This window comes from Thamnophis sirtalis, unplaced genomic scaffold, assembly GCF_051295495.1.
Source record: "Thamnophis sirtalis isolate CommonGarterSnake01/CBP01778 unplaced genomic scaffold, rThaSir2_p1.2 scaffold_9, whole genome shotgun sequence".
Taxonomy (NCBI): Eukaryota; Metazoa; Chordata; class Lepidosauria; order Squamata; family Natricidae; genus Thamnophis; species Thamnophis sirtalis.
Genome location: NW_028261389.1, coordinates 69,073,686 through 69,098,367, shown reverse-complemented (window position 1 = coordinate 69,098,367; position 24,682 = coordinate 69,073,686). Strand labels below are relative to the sequence as shown.

Genomic DNA, 24,682 nt, shown 5'->3' with positions numbered 1-24,682 from the left:
ACAAAATTCAAAGGAGGTTGGACTTTGTGTAGGGATTCTAGGCTAATCTTTTTTTTAACTCTGCCCCCAATGTCTGCCATTCCTTCTCCTATAGTTATGTCCAAACAGGAGAGACCTCCTATGTTGAGAGAAGAGAAATTTATAGAAATGTTTATCAGGGTTTGGCTTTGCAATGAAGTGTTTAAACTGAATGCCAATGTGTCTCAGATTAGCTTTTGACATATCTATGGAGTAGTAGCTAGTAAGAACTGAAAGGATACTATTTTAGGTATCTTTTGAATTGCACAAAGCTGTAATGATTGAACTATTAAACAGCTATTCACCAGGCCTGAAAAAGAAGAAAAACCTGAAAATTTCTGGATGATGGAGAAGGGAGGACTTGAAGTCAAGCTGAATTAGTTTTAAAGGAAGGAGAGTGATCTTTATGATTTGGAAGAAAGGAAGGAAAGACTTCGGTGTTATTTTAAATACTGGTGATAGAATCTTTCCCCCACTTCTCTTGTATAAATCAGACAGGATGTAATATTTCCCAGTGTTATTTGTTGAAAATACTAGCTTCAATGGCCATATACTGTATTTACTAAACTAAATCCAAGCTTAGGGTTAGATGATCCAATTACTATTCTTAACTGGGCAACAACTCCTCTGGATTTCCATTGACATAATTCCATAGCTTTCTGGGAGTGTGAAAAACATTTATTGAAGACTTAAACACCGGGCCCTGTCTAACAAAATGAAATTTAATGTAGAGAAAAATAAGCTTTTACACAAAGGCAAGGCGAACCAATTGTATAAGTATAGACTAGATGAAACCTGGCTTAATGCCAGTAACTGTGAGAGGGATCTTTGAGTCCTAGTGGACAAACGCTTAAAGATGAGCTAATAGTATGAGGCAGCAGCCAAAAAAAGCCAATGCAATCCTAGGCTGCATTAACAGAGGGATAGAATCAAGACCAAATGAAGTTCTCATACTGCTTTACAAAATCTAAGTAAGACCACACTTGGGATACTGCATCCAGTTCTGGTCATCACAATATAAAAAAGATGTTGAGACTCTGGAAAGAGTGCAGGAAAGAGCAATAAAAATGCTCTTTTTATAATAATAAAAATAATAATGACTAGTGGGCTGGAGGCTAAAACTTATAAAGAATGGTTACAGGAATTGGGTATGTCTAGTCTAATGAAAAGAAGGACTAGAGGTAATACAGTAGTGGGTTTTGGCTCCCGTTGCAACCGGTATGCTGCAATGGGAGCCGGGCGTGCACCATGGGCACCTGCGCTGCGCCCGCATGCACACCCACCGCCTGTGATGCTCCAGCTGCTCGGTGGAGCGTCGCGCAGGTGCTGAACTCTGCACGCACGTGAGCAGAGGTCCCGTTTCCTTCAAATACGGGTAAGGAACAGGGCGGGCGGGAGGGCACTCCAAAGTGTTTGCTGCTTCTGGCAGGCACCGGTACACGCGTACCGGTGCGTACCTCCTGAAACCCACCACTGAGGTGATAGCACTATTCCAATATTTGAGGGGCTCCTACAAAGATGAGGGGTGTCAAACTATTTTCCAAAGCACCAAAAGGCAAGACAAGAAACTATTTTTGGAACCTAACCAAGGTGAAAAGCAACCTAGAACTATGGAAAAATTTCCTAATGGTGAGAACAATCAACCAATGGAATAGCTTGCATTCAGAAGTTATGGGTGCTCCATCATTGGAGGCTTTCAAAAAGAGACTGAACAGCCATTTGTCTGAAATGGTATAGGATCTCCTGCTCAAGCAGGGGGTTGGGCTAGAAGACCTCCAAGATCCCTTCAAACTCTATTATTCTTTGTTCTATGTATCGTGATTACTTAAAATACCAGAGATTTGGGTTTCTCTCCAACACTCAGTAAGCAAAACGTTTGAAGCAAATACAGATGTGCATATGCACACACCTATGCAAACATTTTCCCATTGTGAAAATAATCCCCAGAGCATCAGCAGCCTTATTGCTCCCATAACACATCCAGTTCTAAGCGTGTTCTCTGTGAATATTAGAGATTGTTTGTATATTTATTTTATTGTTCTAGTTGTATTGTTAGCAGTCTTAATTGTGCTCAGCCTTACAGAATTCCTGTTAGCAATGACCGATTAGACTGTAAGGTGAAATGGCAATTAGAACAAGATCCTTCTTTAAAACAAATAATATCACACCATACAAATTAGCCAGAAAAAAACCTCTACATATGATAATTAAAAAGCATTTGCACAGAGGGAAACAATCCAGCTGCACAACACTGTCAAAAGATGCATTTTACAACATTCATGAGCTCAAACAAAGCCACCTTTTGTCAAACAGTAAAAACCATAGCATCTTTTGCAGAAGTGCTTTGATTTCACAGATTTCTGCACTGGACAAACACTTCCACTTCAATGTTGTGTTGATCATCAAATATTAAATATTATTCTCCATTCAGGTCCCCCCCCCACTGTACTATGTATGGCAAAAGAGTCTGTAGGGAAGGGATAAAGTCAAAATGGCCTGAGAAAATGTGAGATCAAAGCCTAGCTCTGATTTTACAGTTATATGTGTCACCTTAAGGGGAATTGTCTTGCAGGGGGAAATGACTCCTGTGAGTGATATGAAACTGGAAATCTCTGTCCCTCCTATGATGCAACGAAGCCATTTCAGTGGTGGATTTCAAAAATTGTTCGAACCTACTCTGTGGGTGTGGCCTCCTTTGTGGGAGTGGCTTGCTGCCCATGTGACCAGATATGAAGATGCCGATGACACTTGTCCGAACCACCTTAAATTACCTCACACACAGCACTGGCATGCATAAGAATATGATGCAAACTTGTTTTTTAAAAGGCATCTTTGGTTTGCGCTAAAACAACTTCAACAGACGCAATGTTCTGATTGCACCACAAACGCAGTAGTCATCCTTCCCTTTCACAGAGGCACTGAGATTTATAAATATGAGCATGATAGTGTAGAATAATCATATCCAAGGACCAGTGGTGGGTTTCAAAAAATGTTGGAACCTCTTCTATAGGTGTGGCCTGCTTTCCGGGTCCACTGGTGGAACCTCTTCTAACCGGTTCGGTAGATTTGATGAACTGGTTCTACCGAATAGGTACGAACTGGTAGGAACCCACCTCTGAGCCATTTGCAGGAGACAACCAGAAGCGCTATTAATATTCAAATCTATGTCATGCAAAAGGATAATATGGATTGTTATTGATATAACTATTTCAGATTCCAGATTGTGTGGAGCCTGTTCAAATCGCCAAGACAATGCTAGCAAAAGTCATTTCATGTCTGCTGAAGAATGTCTCAGCCAGTATAGTGACAAGCTTGCAGACGAATATGGGGTAATTACATTCAGATTTCTTCTTCTTCTTCTTCTTCTTCTTCTTCTTCTTCTTCTTCTTCTTCTTCTTCTTCTTCTTCTTCTTCTTCTTCTTCTTCTTCTTCTTCTTCTTATCATTATCATTATCATTATTTGGATTGGTTGATTATTTTCAAAGACAGGAAAATCAGGAAGTTCAGACTGTTTATAATGAATATACAGGTTTATTGTAAGCTCATGTTCTCTACAAGAATCTGAACTACTAATAGTCAAAGCAAATTGGCAGTAGATCAGAGTCGGTGGAATTCAGGGTGGGCTGGATTTAGATTTCTTGTGGGCATGAAGGTACTTGAGACAGATGATACATTTGACTCCTCCCTCAGGTTCAGCCTAATCATTTCCTACATGTATATAGCCACCCATATCAGCAATGACTCTGGACCTTTATCAGAATGGTATATACAATCCACTTTCCTATAAGCCCCCCAGAGTCTACTAAAGTGAGTGGCCATAACAAAATTAATGAAATAAATGAATAAGTGAGTATTCCGTTATGCGGCGCTAGGGATTCGAACCGCCGAACTGCCGACCTTTTTGATCGAAAAGCTCAGCATCTTAGCCTCTGAGCCACCGCGCCACCGCATCCCTATATCAGAATAAATAAAACAAAATAAAAATCAGAACAGGATATACTATTAAAAACTTCTATATGGTTGTCCAAACTGGCTTTAAAAGAGAACATTCAGATTTCCCATGTGACTTGTTTCCTAAATAGTTTTAAATTTAGAATTTATATCAATAATCCAGCAAAATGATTATTTAAAAAAATACTTTTAGCTGAAGAGTTAATGTTATAGTATAATATAGTATATGGTACAGTATATGGTATAATATAGTTTCTTTGAGTGGAAAAGGTAAGTTGATCAAATTTTGATTCTCATTTGGATATTCCCTACTAGGATGCATATATTGCCTTCCGTAAAATAGATAAAAACAGTGATGGTGTGGTCACAATGCTTGACTTCCGACGCCTCCTGGACAATTTAATGATCAGCATGACAGATGAGGAATTCGTGCGTCTTCTTGGTATGTTGGGAATGAATGAAACCTCCACCCTGAATTATCCAGAATTCCTTCAGTTGTTCCAAACTCACACAACTAAAGAGATGCGTCCTTGGTTGACCACGTCTTACAAGTAAGAAGAATAGAAATTTGGTTTATTTCGACTTACATTATCATTTAATTTGTTCTGACGCTTGCAGGCAATACAATGGTTACTGGCTTCATTTGAGTTGGTGATGAGTCTGCATCAGTGGTGGGATTCAAATTTTTTTACTACTAGTTCTGTGGGTGTGGTTTGGTGGGCGTGATGTGGCTTGGTGGGCGTGGCTTGGTGGGTGTGGCAGGGAAAGGATACTGTAAAATCTCCCATTCCCTCCCCACTCCAGGGAAAGATTACTGCAAAATCCCCATTTCCTCCCAATCAGCTGGGACTCGGGAGGCAGAGAATAGATCAGACCGGGGCCAGTCAGATGTGGTATTTACCAGTTCTCCAAACTACTCAAAATTTCTTCTACTGGTTCTCTAGAACTGGTTAGAACCTGCTAAATACCACGTCTGGTCTGCATATGGATGGAAGGTTGAACAAAACCTAGTTTAAGAGAAAGAAGGACTAGGGGAGACTTGATAGCAGTGTTCCAATATCTCAGGGGCTGCCACAAAGAAGAGGGAGTCAAACTATTCTCCATGGCACCTGAGGGTAGAACAAGAAGCAATGGGTGGAAACTAATCAAGGAGAGAAGCAACTTAGAACTGAGGAGAAATTTCCTGACAGTTAGAACAATTAATCAGTGGAACAGCTTGCCTCCAGAAGTTGTGAATGCCCCAACACTGGAAGTCTTTAAGATGAGCCGCCCAGAGTCACAATGGGAGTGGGTGGCATACAAATTTTATTCAACTTGGAACTTGGATGTTGGATAGCCATCTGTCCGAAATGGTATAGGGTTTCCTGCCTAGGCAGGGGGTTGGACTAGAAGACCCCCAAGGTCCCTTCCAACTCTGCTATTGTATTATTATTGTATAACTGGCTCCCTGGTGCAGTCGTAACAACCGGAAGCTGAACATGCTTAAAACTGTAAAGATGAAAGTGAATTTTAGAAGGAGCCTTTCTATTTTACAACCTCTTACTTATTTGACAGCACGGTATTAGCAGTAGAGTCTTTCAAGTTTTGGGGTTCTATAACATACCAGAACTTGAGATGGACATTCAACATTAAAACCATAATTAAAAATGCACAACGAAGAATATTATTCCTGTGTGAATTCAGGAAGTTCAGATTGCCCCAGGAGCTGTTAATATAGTTTTACAGAGGAATTATTGAGAGTGTTATTGTGTACTTCTAGAACTGTCTGGTTTGGTAGAGCAACCAAACAAATAGCTGCAGGGTTCAACGGATAATTAAGACTGCAACCTACTTGCCTTCCATAAAATACCTAGGGTCAGAAGGAGCGTAAGAAAATATCTGAAGACCCTCACATCCTGGACACAAGTTATTTCAACTCCTTCCCTCAAGATGGCGCCATAGGGCATTGCATGCCAAAATAATTAGACACAGGGACAGATTTTTCCCTCCTGCCATCACTCTGCTGAACATCTAATTCTCTCAGTGTTGCCTTATGTCTACTAACCCATATAGTGTGGCTATAGTATTATTATCTTATTATCTTCTTTTCTCCCCTTTTATTGCTATTATTATTATGATTGATCTTTAATTGGATTCACAGTCCGGGACTGGTAAAAACGTAACAGTTCAAGTCCTAACCAAGGGTTTAAGAGCTGTTAAGGTAACATCTGAGCATATAGGCAGATATGATGATGATGATGATGATAGTGGTGGTGGTGATGTTGCTTTGCATATACACCGCGTCAGTGGTGGGTTTCAAAAATTGTTCGAACCTACTCTGTGGGTGTGGCCTCCTTTGTGGGAGTGGCTTGCCACCCATGTGACCGGATGGGAGTGGCTTGCCGCCCATGTGACCGGATATGAAGATGCCGACGACACTTGTCAGAACCACCTTAAATTACCTCACACACAGCACTAGCATGCATAAGAATATGATGTAAACTTGTTTTTTAAAAGGCATCTTTGGTTTGCGTTGAAACAATTTCAACGCACGCAATGTTCTGATTGCACCACAAACGCAGTAGTCATCCTTACCTTTCACAGAGGCACTGAGTTTTATAAATATGAGCAGGATAGTGTAGAATAATCATATCCAAGGACCAGTGGTGGTTTCAAAAAATGTTGGAACCTCTTCTGTAGGTGTGGCCTGCTTTCCGGGTCCACTGATGGAACCTCTTCTAACCGGTTCGGTAGATTTGACGAACCGGTTCTACCGAATAGGTGCGAACTGGTAGGAACCCACCTCTGCGCCGCGTGCTTCTGTACCACAGACAAATTTCTTGTGCGTCTAACCACATTTGGGCAAATAAAGTATTCAATGCAATTCAGTTCAGTTCAATTCATTATATTAATCTGAAGCAAATTAATATTGGATGCCAGAAATGTTATGTGGGATTCTATGGTGTAAAGTAAGTTAGGATGCAAAATATTTCAAGAAAGCATCAGAAGATCATTTTGTTCTTTTTTGGTAGGAATTTAAGCAAATTAGACAGCGTATTAATGAATATATGAATTATGAATAATGACAAATGAGTGGATGTATTTTTGCTTTTTAAATACTTATTAATGTTTTTAAAAAATCAAGCATTTTCATAATTATCTTTTTCAAATCTTACATACAGAATTTTTAAAAGTAATTGTCAGCTCTACCAAGTAGACTAGGAATAAATTCAACAGGAAGGTTAGGGCTACTTTTATTGAGTAGCTATATAACAACAAAATCTTGCAACTCTGTGCTGGGTCTTCCCCTTCTTAGGCCCAAAAGAATTAGGGAGTCCTCTGCCTGAATATATGCATATTTGTTTGGGATTTAAGAAACACTTTCTCCTTGTAATAACGGATCTGATCGATCTGTCAAGATCATCTCTCTTTCTACTATAACTCAGTAAATCAAGTTTGTTTATTCAGAAGATTCGGTTCCATTGTACCAAAATGAACTGAAATGTGATTGGCAGCCCACATTTGAGTGGAACAATCCACAGAAAAACAGTAAGAAAGCTTGGATACATCTTTTTGCTTTTAGGAGTCTACTGTAATTTTCACCCAAAATTCCTACTTTATGTTCTACAATCTGCAGCTTGTAAGATCTTTGGCTGGTGTTTTTTTTTAAATTAGTGTTTAAGGTTCCTATTGGAATTTAATTATATTGCTTTCAATTGCACTGTTATTTCTGAAAGCAACTTTGTTTTTCAGGGAAGTGAGATATAAATAAATATTCTATTATACATTCTGTATGCAAAGTGAAGTATAAGCACTTGATTTTCAACATCCTGTAACTCAGCTGTAAGGTAACCTAGGCAACCATTTAAGAAGCTTTTAAAAACGTCCTCATCACAGATCCACAGTATTGGAAAATTGATGAGAAATCTGGAAAACCACAGCAGGGTTTTTTTTAAAAAAAAAATTCATTGCTTTCCAGTTTCATGGAAGGGGAGCATAAAAGTGCCTGTTGGCCATGCTTCTTCTGTTGCATCCCTTCAACTTTACCACCTCTAGGAATTGAAGGGCTAAAATCTACATGGAGAACTTGTTATGCCCTGCATCCACATCCACAGCCCACCCAGTCACATGACCATGTAGCTACGCCCACCCTCCCAGTCCACCCCCCCCAACAATCTGAGGGACCGTGAATTGGCCCCCTGTTTAAAACGTTTGAGGACGCCTGCCCTATACCATTTCAGACAGGTGGCTGTCCAGTCTCTTCTTAAAAACCTCCACTGATGAAGCACCAACAACTGCTGAAGGCAACTTCTGTTCCACTGGTTAATTGTCCTCACTTTTAGGAAGTTTCCCCTTAATTCCAAGTTGCTTCTCTCTTTGATTAGTTTCCCTCCCTTGTTTCTTGACTTGCCTTCTGGTGCTTTGAAAAATAATTTGTCCCCCCCCTCTTTGTGGAAGTCCCACAGACACTGGAATATTGCTAGGATGTTACACCTGATCTTCCTTTTCTCTAGAGTCTAGACCAGGGGTAGTCAACCTTTTTATACCTACCACCTGCTTTTGTATCTCTGTTACAGTGGTGGGTTTCAAAAATTGTTCAAACCTACTCTGTGGGTGTGGCCTCCTTTGTGGGAGTGGCTTGCTGCCCATGTGACCGGATGGGAGTGGCTTGCTGCCCACGTGACCGGATATGAAGATGCCGACGACACTTGTCAGAACCACCTTAAATTACCTCACACACAGCACCGGCATGCATAAGAATAAGATGTAAACTTGCTTTTTTAAAAGGCATCTTTGGTTTGCGTTAAAACAACTTCAACACATGCAATCTTCTGATTGCACCACAAACGCAGTAGTCATCCTTACCTTTCACAGAGGCACTGAGTTTTATAAATATGAGCATGATAGTGTAGAATAATCATATCCAAGGACCAGTGGTGGGTTTCAAAGAAGTTTTTGGGAACCTCTTCTGTAGGTGTGGCCTGCTTTCCGGGTCCACTGGTGGAACCTCTTCTAACCGGTTCGGTAGATTTGACAAACCGGTTCTACCGAATAGGTGCGAACTGGTAGGAACCCACCTCTGCTCTGTTAGTAGTAAAATTTTCTAACCGCCCACCGGTTCCACAGTAATGGTGATTTTATGAAAACCTAATGAAAATATTTTTAAATAATGCTATGAATTTTTTTTAAAAAAGGCAATTAAATTTAAAAAAAAGGAAAGTGCTTCAGTATCGGACAAAGCTCCTACCGCCCACCATGAAAGTTGGAATGCCCACTAGTGGGCGGTAGGGACCAGGTTGACTACCACTGGTCTAGACTAACCGAATCCAAATCCTGCAACTGTTTTTCTTGTGTTTTTGGCTCCAGAGTCTTAGTGGTTCATCTTTGCACTTTTCCCAAAGTCTCAACGTCTTTTTAGTAACGCGGTGACCAAAACTGGATGCAGCATTCCAGGTGTGGCCTTACTAAGGATTTATAAAGCGATACTAATATTTCACATTATTTTGACTCTATGCTTCTTTTTATACAACCAAGGATTGTATTTGCTTTTTTTTTTTTACTGCTGCCACACACTACTGGTTCATGTTTGAGTGATTGTCTGCTAGGACTCCAAGGTCCCTCTCACAGTTACTGTTTTTGAGCCAGCTTTCGCCTAATCTGTATTTGTTCCTTTGGCTTTTTTCTCTCCTAGGTTTTCTCCATTATTAAATTTCACATTAAATTTAGTCTGCCAGAGCTGCGGAGAGAGATGCTGGTTTACTAAGTAATTTATTTTAAAATTCTGTAAGACATGGGGGGGGGAATAGGATGTAAACCAGGAATAAACAGTGCTGCGCAATATAGCGAAAATTAAAGAAACGAATAAAATCCAAATTTGATAGAGCTGCAAGTGGGAAGAACTTTCCTTTTATTCCTCTACCACAAGGAACGAAGCTCCCACTAGGTTGTGTTTGCAGCTTGATTGGTCTTCAGTGGCAATCATGTTCTTTGTAATTTTCTTTTTCGTTGAGAGTAAAACAATGTCACAAAAGAACAGAACCATTTTCATCTTGTTACTTAATGAAAGAACCGTAAACTGCTCAGAATCCCCGTAGACCAGCATAGAAACCCGGGAAATATATAAAATAAATTGATGCTACAATCTCAACCGTAAGATTTAAAAGTAAGTGTCCATAAAAACCAGTTGAGTGGTCCAAAACATGAAGAGCAGAATTTTCCTTGATGTTTTAGATTGCTGTAAGAAGATGCACATCTCCAAACATAGAGACATTGCCTGGAGAGACAGTTTTCTGTCATCAGGTTCTATTTCATTCTGCAAAATATGTACAGCGTATTTGGCTGTTGGCCTAATTGGAATCAGTGGGAGTCTTCTAGCCAACTTTATGAGATCTTTGTTTGGTTTCAGTGTAGTCTTCTATTATATTAAGTGTGAGACATAACTGTAGGCATTTTCTTTGTGGAATGGGGATGAATAGGAATAGGCTGCCTGTTGATCTCCAGGTGCGCTTCAAGGTGCTGGTTGTCACCTACAAAGCCCTTCATGGTATTGGATCTGGGTACTTGAGAGACCGCCTACTGCCAATTACCTCCACTAGACCAATAAGATCCCATAGATTAGGCCTCCTCCGAATTCCATCAGCCAGCCAATGTCGACTGGCAACTACCCGGAGGAGAGCCTTCTCGGTGGCTGCTCCAACCCTCTGGAACGAACTCCCCGTGGAGATCCGGACCCTCACCACCCTCCAGGCCTTCCGCGCTGCCCTCAAAATCTGGCTGTCCCAGCAGGCCTGGGGCTAATGACTTTAACCCCACCCGAATGGTATGACTGTTGTGCTTTTTTAATAATGTCTGTCTTCATGTTTGTAACTTGTTTGTCTCCCCCTCCCCCTGAACTGTGAGCCGCCCTGAGTCCCCTCAGGGAAAAGGGCGGCATACAAATAAAGTATACCAAAGTATACCAAATACCAAGTAAGTTTGTAAGTTTAATAACATTTATATGCCGCCCAATCCCGTAGGACTCCGGGCAGCTTACAGTACAGAAATAATAATAATAAAAAAGTAAGATACAGGGAAGAAAGATAGATTTAAAATACAACACATCATGCACTCCATTCAGAATGGAGCTGGACCGTATTTTGGAGTCAACCGCCCCAGTCCTGCCGGAACCGCCAGGTTTTAGTGGCTTTGCGGAAGGCCAAGAGAGTGGGAAGGGTCCGGATCTCTGCGGGTAGATCATTCCACAGGGCCGGGGCAGCTACAGAGAAAGACCTCCCCTGAGTAGTTGCCAACCGGCATTGCCCCGTCGACGGTATCCGGAGGAGGCCCAGCCTGTGAGATCTTATGGGTCGTTGGGAGGTATGTGGCAGGAGGCGGTCCCGCAGATATCCAGGAATTGAAGGGGGAGGGTTGCTGCCGGCATTACTGGTGCAAAAAATTTTGTGTGTGCACGCTCGCTTCACTCACACATGCACCAGTTGCATTTTGTGCGCATTTGCACAAAAATAGATCTGTGCATGCGCAAAAAGTTAAAAAAGAAAAATACATAAATTTGTGCAGTGAAAATTGTTCTGTGCATGTGCAGAACCAAAAATCAAGATGCCGCTGCCGTATGAGAACCGGTTCAGGGGCGTGGCAGGCCTGGGTCGCTGCTGGTTCCAGCGACCGAGGCCGCCAAACCACTACCGGTTTGGCCAAACTGGTCCAAACTGGTAGGAACCCACCTCTGATAGGAATGGCTTAATGCTTCCTACTTTGTGTCTCTACTCAAAAATCCAATCTTGAATTCTGTTCTTTTTCTTCTCTCTAGTTTCACATTCATCCCATCAAACTTCCAGGTATAATCCTTCCAATTAGCCTCCCTCACTTCACACATAGCTTGAACTCACCCAAGTCAATATTAAGTGCAATTCTTTATTTTTTAAAAATGTATCCACAGCCAGAAAGGATGATGTTGCATGGTTGAAAGAAAGCCAGAACAAAAACTCAGGAGGGGAGCTTCATCACTGGCTATTTAATAATATGTGCCAAGAAAGAACCTGGCAAGCTAGAATGATCAGTCAGTAATTTTTTTCCAGGTTTCCTAAGGGAACAAGAAGCCAGGAATCTGCATATAAGTTAATAAAGCCTTGAGAAGGTTTGGCTGCTCCATCCTATGCGGGCCATATGGGTAGACAAATGCCTGCTTATTGGTTTAGACCAGAGTTCCCCAACCTTTCTGGGTTGGCAGCCTGGCCTGGGGAGCAGAGGTTGTGTTCTGCCAGTTTGCACCGGGCGAACTGTTAGTGGCGACGGAGCACCCAGCTCTGTTCACCCACCGATACATCATCAGTGATCTTCCGTGCATGCATGCGTGCTCCGGCTACCGAACTGGTAGTGAAAATAAGAGGATTTCATGTCTGCCTGAGGGGAAGAAGATGATTTTGTGGGAGGGGCATGTGCATGTGCGCATGTGTATGCACCAGAACCCACAACCTTTGCAGCAGTGTTCATGCAAGTGGGGCTGCAAGTGCCCACAACGAGGCTTGTGCAAGTAGAGTTGAATGTGCATGCATGTGCATTGGCTGGCCATTCACACGTCCCGGTGGCGATTAGGCCATGACCTGGTAGTGGGCTGCGGCCTATAGGCTGGGGAGCCCTGGTTTAGATGAGGGGCTTGTTTTGTGGCCCACCAGCAGAGCTGGCAGCAGATTCGGACAGTGAGGAGGTTGGGGAGGAACATGGGCCAGTCCTGGAGTCTGGGGAAGGCTCTGACCAATGCTCTACATGGGATGCAGAGATGGGGCCAAGACCATCTGACAGTTATCAGCTGCCTTCAGAGTCAGACATGAGTGAGGCAGACGAACAGCTGGAGCCTGTTCTCAGTGTGTGCATGCACAGAGTTGCCAGACGAAGGGAACAATTAATAAACAAGGATCGACTTGGGAGTAAGGCCACAGGTGAATGGTGAATGCCCCCCCCCCCAATAGAGAATAAAAGAGGAGCGAAAGGGGAGTGGAGTTTGCAGGAGACAATTAGTTCATTCTATTGCGGCGTCTGAAAGATATCGGCCTGGCCACTCTCCAAGCCTGATAAAGATCAGTAATTATGAACTATATTGAAAGACTGTGGGAGAGGAAAGACTTTGTTGGAGTGGAATTCACTGTAAATTAAATAAAAGCGGTTTATCGTGACGAGGACTCGGCTTCGTGCTGCTGAGGAAGCCTAGGTCAGAACTGGCTGCTCTTCTGATATGGGTTCAGCATAACTTCTGAAAGAGGAAGGCATACAACCTGCACAGCAGAAATAAAAGAGATGTTGCCCGCTTATCAGTGGCTTTAGCTGAATTATATAGTAAAACGGGCACAACAATTTTCTAGTGATCTTCAGACCGCTGTATGCTGAAGTTGCACTGGATCCTTTAGACCAGTGTTTCTCAACCTTGGCGACTTTAAGTCCTGTGGACTTCAACTCCCAGAATCCCCCAGCCAGCACAGCTGGCTGGGGAATTCTGGGAGTTGAAGTCCATAGGACTTAAAGTCGCTAAGGTTGAGAAACACTGCTTTAGACATTTATAGAGCTTGCTTTGATTTACATATATTTTATATTGCTATATATTTTCCCTTTAAATCTCAGCTGCAGTTCAGACATTTGACCAATCCGTATTTGCATATGTTGACAAGAATGAAGGGAAGTTTTAAAGAGATTTTTAATTTGCAGCTGGAAGGGGGGTGGGGAGTAATTGTAAGGAACTCATTTGTATGCAGATCTCTGAGGTAAGTCTTAAAAACTCTCTGTACGAGACATAAGAAAACAAACAAACAAAACTTGTAAGATGTTAATGAACCCTTTTAGAAAAAAAAATAACTATGATAATTTTTGTTTTCTAAGACCTAGGCGGATTGTAGCAGATGCAAATCTTGCTTGCGAACAAGCTCACAACTATCTTAGTATCAAAGCACAGAACAGATGGGGTGACTTGGCTATGGTAAGACCTGAGTAGCTTTGAAACATACATGTGCCTAAAATGCTTTTAGAGCTTCAGACAATGCTTAGCTTTTGATGGGATGTGGGATTTTTTTTTATTGTTCCCAAACAACCTTCTAAAAGCAAACCCTTAACAAACATAAACAAATAGCTCATTAGCGATCAAAATGAGTAGTAGGCTTGAAAATAATGTATTTCACAATCTGAGTTTAAGCTGCTGAGCATTTCAGATTCTTTAAAAGAGAGAATGCAGCAAAATATACCGTATTTTTCGGAGTATAAGACGCACCTTTTTACCTAAAAAAAAAAAAGGCTGAAAATCTGGGTGCATCTTATACACGGAATACAGCATTTTTTGCCTCCTGAAACCCCCTTCACCAAAAATGGCCATGAATAGCTTTGCTGATGTTGTCAGATTGCAGATTTATATGGTATTTTATAATTTATAAAATTATATATACCGTATTTTTTGTGAAATCCCGCCCCTTTTACAAAAATGGCCGTGCAGAGCTGTAGGAGGCTTTCAGAGAGTTCCTGGGGCCTGGGGAGAGCAGAAATGAGCAAAAAACGGGCCAGTTTTTGCTCAATTTTGCCCCCACATCCCCCAGGAGCACTCTATAAGCCTCCTAAAGGCTATCCATGCCCCTTTTTTGACGAAAAACGGGCTGGTTTTTTTGCTCATTTTTGGTTCCCCACCCCCAGGAGCACTCTGTAGGCCTCCTAAAGGCTATGCATGTCCTTTTTGCAAAAAACAGGCACTTTTTGGGAGGTTTGCAGAGTGCAAAAACTTTTCTTTTTTTAATTTGCCTGTTCAAAACCTTGGTGCATCTTATACTCCAAAAATATGGGTATATCTATTATATTTATGCAAGTCCATGGTTGGTGGTAATGGGACTAAAATGCATAGGAGTTTCAAACTTGATAGTTGAAATAAGCCCCTGCCACAACCAACTCACCATGGCCAACTCACCACAACACGACTCGTCGTGGGACAAGAGTTACACTAATATCGAGGAAATGGCGAGAAAGAATCGTTAAGAAAAGGATGCTAAAGGAAGGACCAAAGGATATGTTAATGACAAAAATTAAAATATAATTTTGAATTATTCTAAGTAATTAAATTGAATTGTTGAATTGAGTTCAACAATTGCAATGACTTGACCACGGTGAGTTGTCCCGCGGCGAGTTGGCTGTGGCAAATAGGCCCTGGCAAGTTGACGGGGGCAAGTTGGCTGTGGCGAGTTGTCCCATTCCGGCCCAGAGTGTGTATTCCATTAATCCCTTCCACTGCAAACATTCTATTAAGTAAGAATTATCCATATTGGATCTTGCAGAGAATTTGTAGGCTTTAAGTTATACCGTGATAGGCCCAAGGTAAGTAACAATAGCAGCAGGACTGAAAAGCAGAGAAAGCAAAGCATTTTTACTACCGAACCAGTAGTAATGGCGGCCAGAACCCACCCCTGCTTCTCTTCCTCAATTATACCGAGGTGGCGCAGTGGTTAGGGTGCAATACTGCAGGCCACTTCAGCTGACTGTTATCTGCTGTTCAGCGGTTCTAATCTCACCGGCTCAAGGTTGACTCAGTCTTCCATCCTTCCGAGGTGGGTGAAATGAGGACCCAGACTGTGGGGGCGATATGCTGACTCTGTAAACCGCTTAGAGAGGGCTGAAAGCCCTATGAAGCGGTATATAAGTCTAACTGCTATTGCTATTGCTATATTGTATCCTCCACTTCTGATTCTGGGCCCCTTTAATTCCTTGAGATCGTACAGGACTTTTCTTTTTTATGATTGTTTATGAATAGAAGATAAAAGCTGCCTTTTTATGCTTTCAAACATTTGTCTCTGTTATTAAATATATTTCATGTTTTAGCACTTCCATGAATATGATGCCGATGGAAATGCCATAGTTACCAAAAAAGATTTGAAGGACGTTCTCTTTAGATGTGGTATCCCAGTAAACCCCAAAGAATTTGAAAAACTTTGGGCAAGGTAAGGCGTTATTAATAATATCCTTCCCTCATTACTTGTAGATTTTAATATACATCAGGATAAATAAATTTCTACTTTTTAAAAAAAATTACTGTATTTCTCGGAGTATAAGATGCACCAAGATTTTGAAGAGGCAAATTAAAAAAAAAGTTTTTGCACTCTGCACGCCTCCCAAAAACAGCCCATTTTTTCGTACAAACAGGGCCGTTTTTTGTCAAAAAAAGGGCATGCATAGCCTTTAGGAGGCTTCCAGTGTACTCCTGGGGGCAAAAACGAGCAAAAAAAGGTCCATTTTTCATTCAATTTTGCCCTCTCCAGTTTCGGAAGGCCAAAAACGCTGTATTCAGTGTATAAGATGCACCCAGATTTTCACCCTCTTTTTTGTGGGGTGGGAAGTGCGTCTTATAGGCCGAAAAATACGGTATACCACTCTCTGTGTTGTCTATGGTTTTTTCTGTACTTGTCTGATTGATTTGCCCATGGCATTATTTTTGAAAGTTAGAAACAATTGATGTTATCGTCTGTGTCAATCCCCCATTCTCCATCAATGTGACTCCAGTTTATGTTTTTCTGCTCTGATTTTGAAGAACACTTTTCTTTGTTACGATGCATTTGCCCATTTGGGATAGTTGTCTCCAGTTTCTGGTATGCCAACCCCAGAATCTCACTGCCTGCATCCAGGGGTGGGCTTCAAAAATGTTAGCAAGGGGTTCTCTGCCCAGTTGCTGGGTGGGCGTGGCCATGGTGGGTCTGGTCTAGTTGGCGTCCTGCACCACAGTGGGTGGGTGTGCATTTTTGCCCTCTCTGGGCTCCAGAGGCCTTCCTTGAGTCTCCGGGAGGGCGAAAACAACCTCCCAAGGTCCCGGAGGCCCTGTGGAGGCTGGAAACGGGCCTGTTTCTGGCCTTACTGAACTTCTGATAGGCCCATTTTTTGCCCTCCACAAGCCTCCACGCCCGCCCTGCACTTACCTGCATCCAAAACGGGCCACATGGGGACTCTGGGAGAGGCTGGATGGGTGGGGCCAGCCAAGAGTGGGATTTGGGGGTTCTCTGAACTGCACAGAATCTTAGGTTCTCCTGAACCCCTGTGAACCCCCAGCAGCCCACCACTGCCTGCATCACACAGCAACAATGTCCCTTCCATTGAGTCATTATTTGCTACAATACCTTTCATAGCTTTCTGGATTCAAAACCCAGCAAAAATTGATTTTTTTTTTAATGCTATTGCACTTTCCCTGATGATCCTACTTTTTTTTCCTTTTATTGTTTTGTTTTTAGATGCACCATTTCAAAATGCAACACTGGACTTCTTTTTTAAAAAGTGCAAACAACAATAGGGCACTTAGGGAAAGAACAATGGAAATTTTTGTAAAAGGCCCATTTTTACCAGGGTTTGACTTGGGAACCTTCTGTTTACAAGGCAAAAGTTATAGCTATTGTGTCTGTCCATGTCATGTGGTCTGGGGTAGTGGTGGGTTTCGGATCCTGTTGCAACTGGTACGCTGTGACGGGGCCGGGCATCGCACAGGCTCTGTACACTGCGTGCGCATGCACAAATGGCCCGGTTGGGTCAAATACAGGTAAGGAGATTGGGCGGGTGGGTAGACCCTCTGAAGCACTGTACCGGAACGGTACTTGGTGCTCCCAGCAGTCACCGGTATGCCTGTTACCGGGGTGTACTGGCGGTAACCCACCACTGGTCTGGGGGGATCCCTGCTCGACCACCATGGATTTCAATAACATTTTGTGTGAAAATATTGCAGCTCACAAAAAAGGTTAAAATTCAGCTTTTTATATCTCTGGAAGGGAAGATATGTGAAACTTTGTGCATAATAACTTAGCAACACAAGGTTTTGATTTACAAATTTCATTCTCCTGCTTTCCAATAGTTCCCAAATTGAGTGTAAAGTTGATGGGTTTTTTTAAAAACTGCCAAAAATAGGGTATTTTAAGCCCACTTTTACAAAAAAAGACCTTTTGGAAACTCTGTTAAATCATTCTCATTAGAAAGAGCATGTTTCAACCCCCCTAAAAAAGTAGGGTTGGCTTTTCATAGCTGACGTATAAAACTCTAAAAATAGGGACAAAGTTGAGGACGTTGTAGGCATTGGTATTTGCTGCCTGTCTCACCATGGGGCTACTCTAGGTAGGTCAGAACAATAAAAAATTAAGAAACAAAAAGGAAATTTAAGCAAAGTAAGAGTAAAATAATAGAACAAGGAAAGAAACAAGGAAAAATAAAATATAAAAGGTATCTAGATATGACTAGAATGCAGATCAGTGTGGTCATTAGTTGAACAGTGAACAGCAAGACAAAACTGTCCCCCATGGATATCATCTCCATGCTTTGTCATATTCCAGAGATAAATAGCCATTATGCAAAGCGCGCACTTAACAAATGGACCATGATCCATTTCTTATGGCAAATAAGTATTCATAAGTACTTGCAGTAAGTATTCATAAGAAGAAAATCAAACTAGACTATCTTTCCTAGAAATTGTTCCTATGGCTATTAGATACAGCATAGTACCTTAGTGAAACACTTATTTCTTTTTCTGATACATCTTCCACATTTTTCATATAGCTGTGTAACACTTGCTCCTAAACTGAGCATAGACAATTCAAGATTCTGTCATATGCAGGGCCCATAAAGCAATGAATAAGCAAAACTACTTTGTCTTCTCTGAACTTTTAAAAGGTATGATCTGAATGCAAAAGGCTACCTTACTCATCAAGATTTCCTGCAAAAAATGGGTGTGGAGAATGTACCTTCTGACAGTGGTCTCAATAAGCAGTTTTCAGCTGATGACTACCGACACTTTTTGGATCATTACAAAAGAGATGAAAAGAAACACATTGACATCAATGAAATCATAAATAAGATCAGGTAACTTTTCATAAATAACAATCAGGTAACTTTTCTTGATCACCATCCTTATATATTTGAGTTGAAGAGGAATAATGTGTCACCACCAATGGAACAATTAGGTCATTTTATTAATTTTTCTGGAATCCCCTTTAGATAGCCTTGAATGTTACTTTAATGGTGAATCGAGTAATTAATATTTTGTTGTTACTGCAGTCAGCGTCATGATAGTATTTCATATTTTTTGGGTGCCTTCAAGTCAATTTTCCACTCCTGGTGACTGCTTGGATTAGTCCCTGCAGTTTTCTTGACAAGTTTTCCAGAAGTGCTTTGCCATTGCCTAGTTCCCAGGACTGAGAAAGAGTGACTGGCCCAAGATGATCCAACTGGATTTGTGCTTTAACTACTATACTAAACTGACTCTCATTTCACATGTTACATTAGAATAAAAAATAAAGCCCAGTTTGCCAGTCCAGATGTTTTGTACTATGTACTACAGGTTTGTATTTTCAGTTGACAGAAATCAATATATCATACATATAATCAGTGGTGGAATTCAAAAATTGTCACTACCGGTTCTGTGGGCATGACTTGATGGGCATGGCTTGGCGGGCATGACAGGGGAAGGATACTGAAAAATCCCCATCCCTCCCCCACTCCTGGGGGAAGGATACTGTAAAATCTCCATTCCCTCCCCACCCCACTAACATGTTTTCCAGTTCTGTTCTCCTGTGCAAGGCAACAAATGAAGACCCAGCCAATCAGCTGGGACTCGGGAGGCAGCCAATAGATAGGGGTGAGGCCAGCCAGAGGTGGTATTTGCTGGTTCTCCAAACTACTCAAAATTTCTGCCGGGTCTTCAGAACCTGTCAGAACTGGCTGAATACCACCTCTACATATAATAAAAAATAGGTTTGTTTCTGTATCCCCGATGCAAACACATTTCCTTGGGTATAAGCCTTGTTTTGCTTGAAAAGAGATTAAAGTCTGCCTATGTATATACTATTAAAGTTCTGATTTCCATAACCTTCAGCTGGGAGAAACCAAGTATCATATAGCAAAACGTTTTGAACCAAACTACCTCAAATGAGATAACTTACATAATGCCTTCAAAATCTCCATTCCCTCCCCACTCCAGGGGAAGGATATTGCAAAATATCCATTCACACCCCACTCCAGGGGAAGGATACTGTAAAATCCCCATTCCCTTCCCAATCCCTGGGAGAAGGATATTGCAAAATATCCATTCGCATCTCACTCCAGGGGAAGGATACTGTAAAATCCTCATTCCCTTCCCAATCCCTGGGGGAAGGATACAGCAAAATCCCCATTCCCATCCCACTCTGGGGCCAGCCAGAGGTAGTATTTGTCAGTTCTCCAAACTACTCAAAATTTCCACTACCGGTTCTCCAGAACCTTTCAGAACCTGCTGAATTTCATCCCTGTCTGGTGGCCATTCTCATAGAAGGAAAGGTTTTAGATTTCCCCATTCCTAGAAACATTATTGCAAGTATGCTTGTTTCTGTCAATCTAAAGATGTATTTTTCAACGTCAGCAACAATGTGGATGCACTTCAACTCCCCGAATACCCCAGTCGGCATGCCAGCTGAGTCCATATACCTCTTAAAATTGTTGAGGTTGAGAAACACTGGACTAAAAGAAGGCAAAAGATAGAGATTTCTTCAGAATTAATGGGACTTCTCCATTCTCCACAATCCTTCTCTGACCCAAGAGCTTTCATTTGTTTCTCTAAAAATTTTCTGGAAACATGGCTGGCACCAACTTGGGGAAAAATGACACCAACTTGGGCAAAGTTGTTATTTTTTTTCTATTGGGGTGAATTTTTCTCCACCCTCACAATGAGTTTGGCGCTAAAACAATCCAAAGCAATTGGTATGATTGGTGGCTACCTTTTAATGCTCGTGAAAATACCTACTGACCCCTCACATCCTGGACATAAATTGTTTAAACTTCTACCCTCAAAACGACGCTTTAGGGCACTGCACACCAGAACAACTAGACACAAGGACAGTTTTTCTCTGAATGCCATCACTCTGCTAAACAACTAATCCCCACAACACTGTCAAATTATCTATTAAGACTGTATTACTATTATTCTTCTATTCTGTATTACTATTATTCTTCTCTTCCTTCCTAGTACCTATCTCTTTCCAATTGTTTTATTTGTTTCCTAATATAATTTGATTGCTTATTAGTAACTTGACTATCACTAAATGTTGTATCTTATGATTCTTGATGAATGTATTTTATTTTATTTTTCTTTATATACACTGAGAGCATATGCACCAGACAAATTCCTTATGTGTCCAATCACACTTGGCCAATATAGAATTCTATTCTATTCTATTCTATTCTATTCTATTCTATTCTATTCTATTCTATTTTATCATTGTTTCTTCTTTATATACACTGAAAGCATATGCACCAAAGACAAATTCCTTGTGAGTCCAATCACACACTTGACCAATAAAGAATTCTATTCTGTTCTGTTCTATTCTATTATTATATTATATCATTGTGTCTTCTGTTTCACATATAACTACAAAACCAAAATTTGGCTACCCTATTCTTAAAGATATAAAAAACAAAGAGGAGACTCCTTAAACCATTTTAATAGTCTTTGATGTTCTGCAGTACAATGGATCTTCCTTCCTTCAGCCTCTATAATACAGAGAAACCTGTAAATTGTTGTTCTTTCCATTCTGCCCAAATGTTTTATAAAATATGTTTCTTAGCTTATAGTTTGCCCAGAATTCAGTTGACAAAGGCTTCTGAGAAACTTTGAATTCAAGGAAGAGGCAATCTGGATGTATATATTTTTCTTTTGTTTTAGCTTAAAAGGAACAAATATCCCAAATTAGAAATGTTTAAAAAGGGATTGTCCTGAATTTCAAGAGAAATCCAAAACATTGGCAAGTGAAGTGATATTTTTTTAAAAATGTTTTGTTTTGGCAACTTTGCTAAATCCATAGTTTTCAACATATACTTGATACTTGGGATTTTAATTTTTTGCCATGATTGGAATAATTACTGCTTGGCAACCATTTACTCAGTCCAAGAAATGGCTAACTCTTGATTTTCTAAAAATAAAGAGAGAAAGTAGATTGTGATTACCTTTTTTTCATTGTTAGCATGTACTAGAAGCTAGTTTTCAGGCAATGAAGCCAGCATTTTAACTGCTTAGGCACGTCTCAGGCATTCAGAAGGATACAGGAGTTTTACTGCTGATGTCATATTGCAGATTTATATGGTATTTTATAATTTATAAAATTATATATACCGTCTTTTACAGAGTATAAGACACACCTTTTTCCCTCAAAAAAGGGACTGAAAATTTGGGTGTGTCTTATACACTGAATACAGCATTTTTTGCCTCTTGAAACCTCGCCCCTTTTGCAAAAACGGCCATGCAGAGCCTGTAGGAGGCTTTCAGAGACCTCCAGGGGGCTGGGGAAGGCAGAAATCAGTGAAAAATGGGCTGTTTTTTGCTCAATTTTGCCCCCCCCCCAGCCCCCAGGAGTACTCTATAAGCCTCCTAAAGGCTATGCATGCAGTTGTTTTGACAAAAACAGGCCCATTTTCATGAAAAAGGGTAATTTGTTTGCTCATTTTTTGAGGGGGCAACCCCCAGGAGCACTCTGCAAGCTCCCTAAAGGCTATTCATGCCTTTTTGGGGGGGGGGAAATGAGCCCATTTTTGCAAAAAACATGCCATTTTTAGGAGGTTTGCAGAGTGCAAAAACTTTTTTTTTAAATTTGCCTCTTCAAAACCTTGGTGCGTCTTATACTCCGGTGTATCTTATACTCTGAAAAATACAGTAATCTATTTATGTATTTATCACGGGCATATTTCCGGCATTCTGGAACTTCTGGGAGACCCATTTCCCCACTCCCTGAGCTTCCATGCAGGCCCTGCACTTAGCTCGCATCCAAAACAGACCACGTGGAGAATCCTGGGATGGGTGGGGCAGGATGGGAGCGGCTAGCCAGGGGTGGGATTTGGAGGTTCTCTGAACTCTGCCGCTTTGAATAAGTCTTCTCTGCATTCACATAACAAACCTACCCAGCTTCCTCCTTCCCGTTTGTGCCCATACGGTTTGTTTTCCCCCCCATGAGGTTCTGGGAAATTGAGGGGAAGATCAGGAGACAAACTCTGTAGTAGATATGCTGGTAGAGTATGCTTTCTGCCAAAAATCTCCTTCAGCTCTGGAAGATTCTAAAAAAGGCTTGCAGACTGACACAAAACCCCAAATGGGTAATGTTTTGATAAGCATTTGGGGAACCACCACCAGAAGCAAGCTTAGTTTCCTGATGGCCAGTGGTGGTTTATGACCAGTACACCCTGGTATGGGCATACCGGTGCTGCTGGGAGCATCAGGTACCGGGTGCTCCGGAGGGCCCACCCCCCTGCCCGCTCTCCTTACCTGTATTTGACCCAACCGGGCCATTTGCACATGCACACAGAGCGTATGGCGCCTGTGCGATGCTCCGCCGAGCAGCTGGAGCGTTGTGGGTGGTGGGTACACATGCGCGCCTGTACGTGGTGGACACCCAGTCCAGTTGCAGCATACCGGTTGCAACGGGATCCGGAACCCACCACTGCTGATGGCTGACCATGTCCCATTCACACAAGCTCAACCAGGCTTCCCAATTCACAAGGAATGCCCTGGCTGTATTGCATCTAAACTTTATAGCTGAGGAAATAGAGATTGTTTTTAATGAGAAAGTAGTAACTGAAACTTGGCTTGCTTTCAGAGAGAAGTATCATGAGTTCTCCCAAGACTTCCACAAGGCCTTCTTGCAACAGGATAAACACAAAGAAGGCTGCATTTCGGTGGATAGCCTACGTAAGATACTGGAAGACTTTCAATGTAGCCTTGGCTATGAACAGTACAGTGAACTCCTGTACAGGTTGTTATATTTGACACAGCTTTAATGGAATTAGACTTATTTAGAAAACAACAGAATGTCTATACAAGCAGCAGACTTAAGAACTTGGTCCAGGCTACACTCGGGATATCTATGTTTCACTGCATAGAGTATTGTTTCTTTACCTTGCTAACTTGAAGATGTATGAACTTCAACTCCCGGAATTCTCTTTTCCGGGAGTTAAAATCCACACATCTTCAAATTGCCGGGGTTGAGAAATCCTGGCTTAGAGAATTAGACCATCAGTCATCTGTTTGTTTGCCCTGGAACTCAATTATTAATCTACCAGTTTATTGATATTTCATAAGAACAACTGGAATATATTATTTCACTAATAGATTACCACATGCCACAAATGTTTTGCAACTGTACATACTATTTATAACCTTTGTCCTACAGACATAGTATCTGCACAATTTCAGCAAATCTCACTTTTATGGTGCTCAAGTGTAACGCCCTGCCACAAATTAAATATCTAGGAAATATATAGAAATTACCTTTTAATTTAATTTTGGGATCGATTTCACACATATTGCACAAAAACTGTTCCAAGAAACAGTCCAAGTATTTGCAAAAGTTCCAGAGAGTGCTTTTGCCTACTCTGGTTGGTCTGATAAGAAATACTCTTTTTATTTCTCGTTTCCTGAGACCACACAGTAATAATAATTCTTAAACTATTGTGGAAATACATGCATTTTGTATAGCAAAAGAACATGAAGCTTTTTGTGCGAGCCCAAGAACTGCGATAGCTAATTGAGGCAAACGGCACAAAGGAGCTGTTAAAAGTAAAATATACTTACCTTTCTATGCTAAAGTAGGCTTAAAATGGCATAAATTATTCAAGAATATGAGATTCAGGCAAATTTCACTCCCAAAGGAGTGAAATTCCAAAGAAGTATCTTTTATTCTGCTTTTAGAAAGATGACTGGAAAGAGAAGCCAAGCCTACAACAAAATCTTTTC

General features: G+C 41.3%; 1 protein-coding gene across 1 annotated transcript in view; it reads left to right on the top strand.

Moving 5' to 3' along the window:
- EFCAB6 (EF-hand calcium binding domain 6) overlaps positions 1–24,682 on the top strand; it is a 132,338-nt gene that overhangs the window by 70,831 nt on the left and 36,825 nt on the right. The window contains exons 18-23 of the mRNA XM_087722207.1: positions 3,232–3,347; positions 4,285–4,520; positions 13,816–13,912; positions 15,787–15,905; positions 18,604–18,792; positions 23,547–23,702. Of these exons, the coding sequence (XP_087578333.1) occupies positions 3,232–3,347; positions 4,285–4,520; positions 13,816–13,912; positions 15,787–15,905; positions 18,604–18,792; positions 23,547–23,702 (913 nt within the window). The remainder of the gene's footprint in view (positions 1–3,231; positions 3,348–4,284; positions 4,521–13,815; positions 13,913–15,786; positions 15,906–18,603; positions 18,793–23,546; positions 23,703–24,682) is intronic.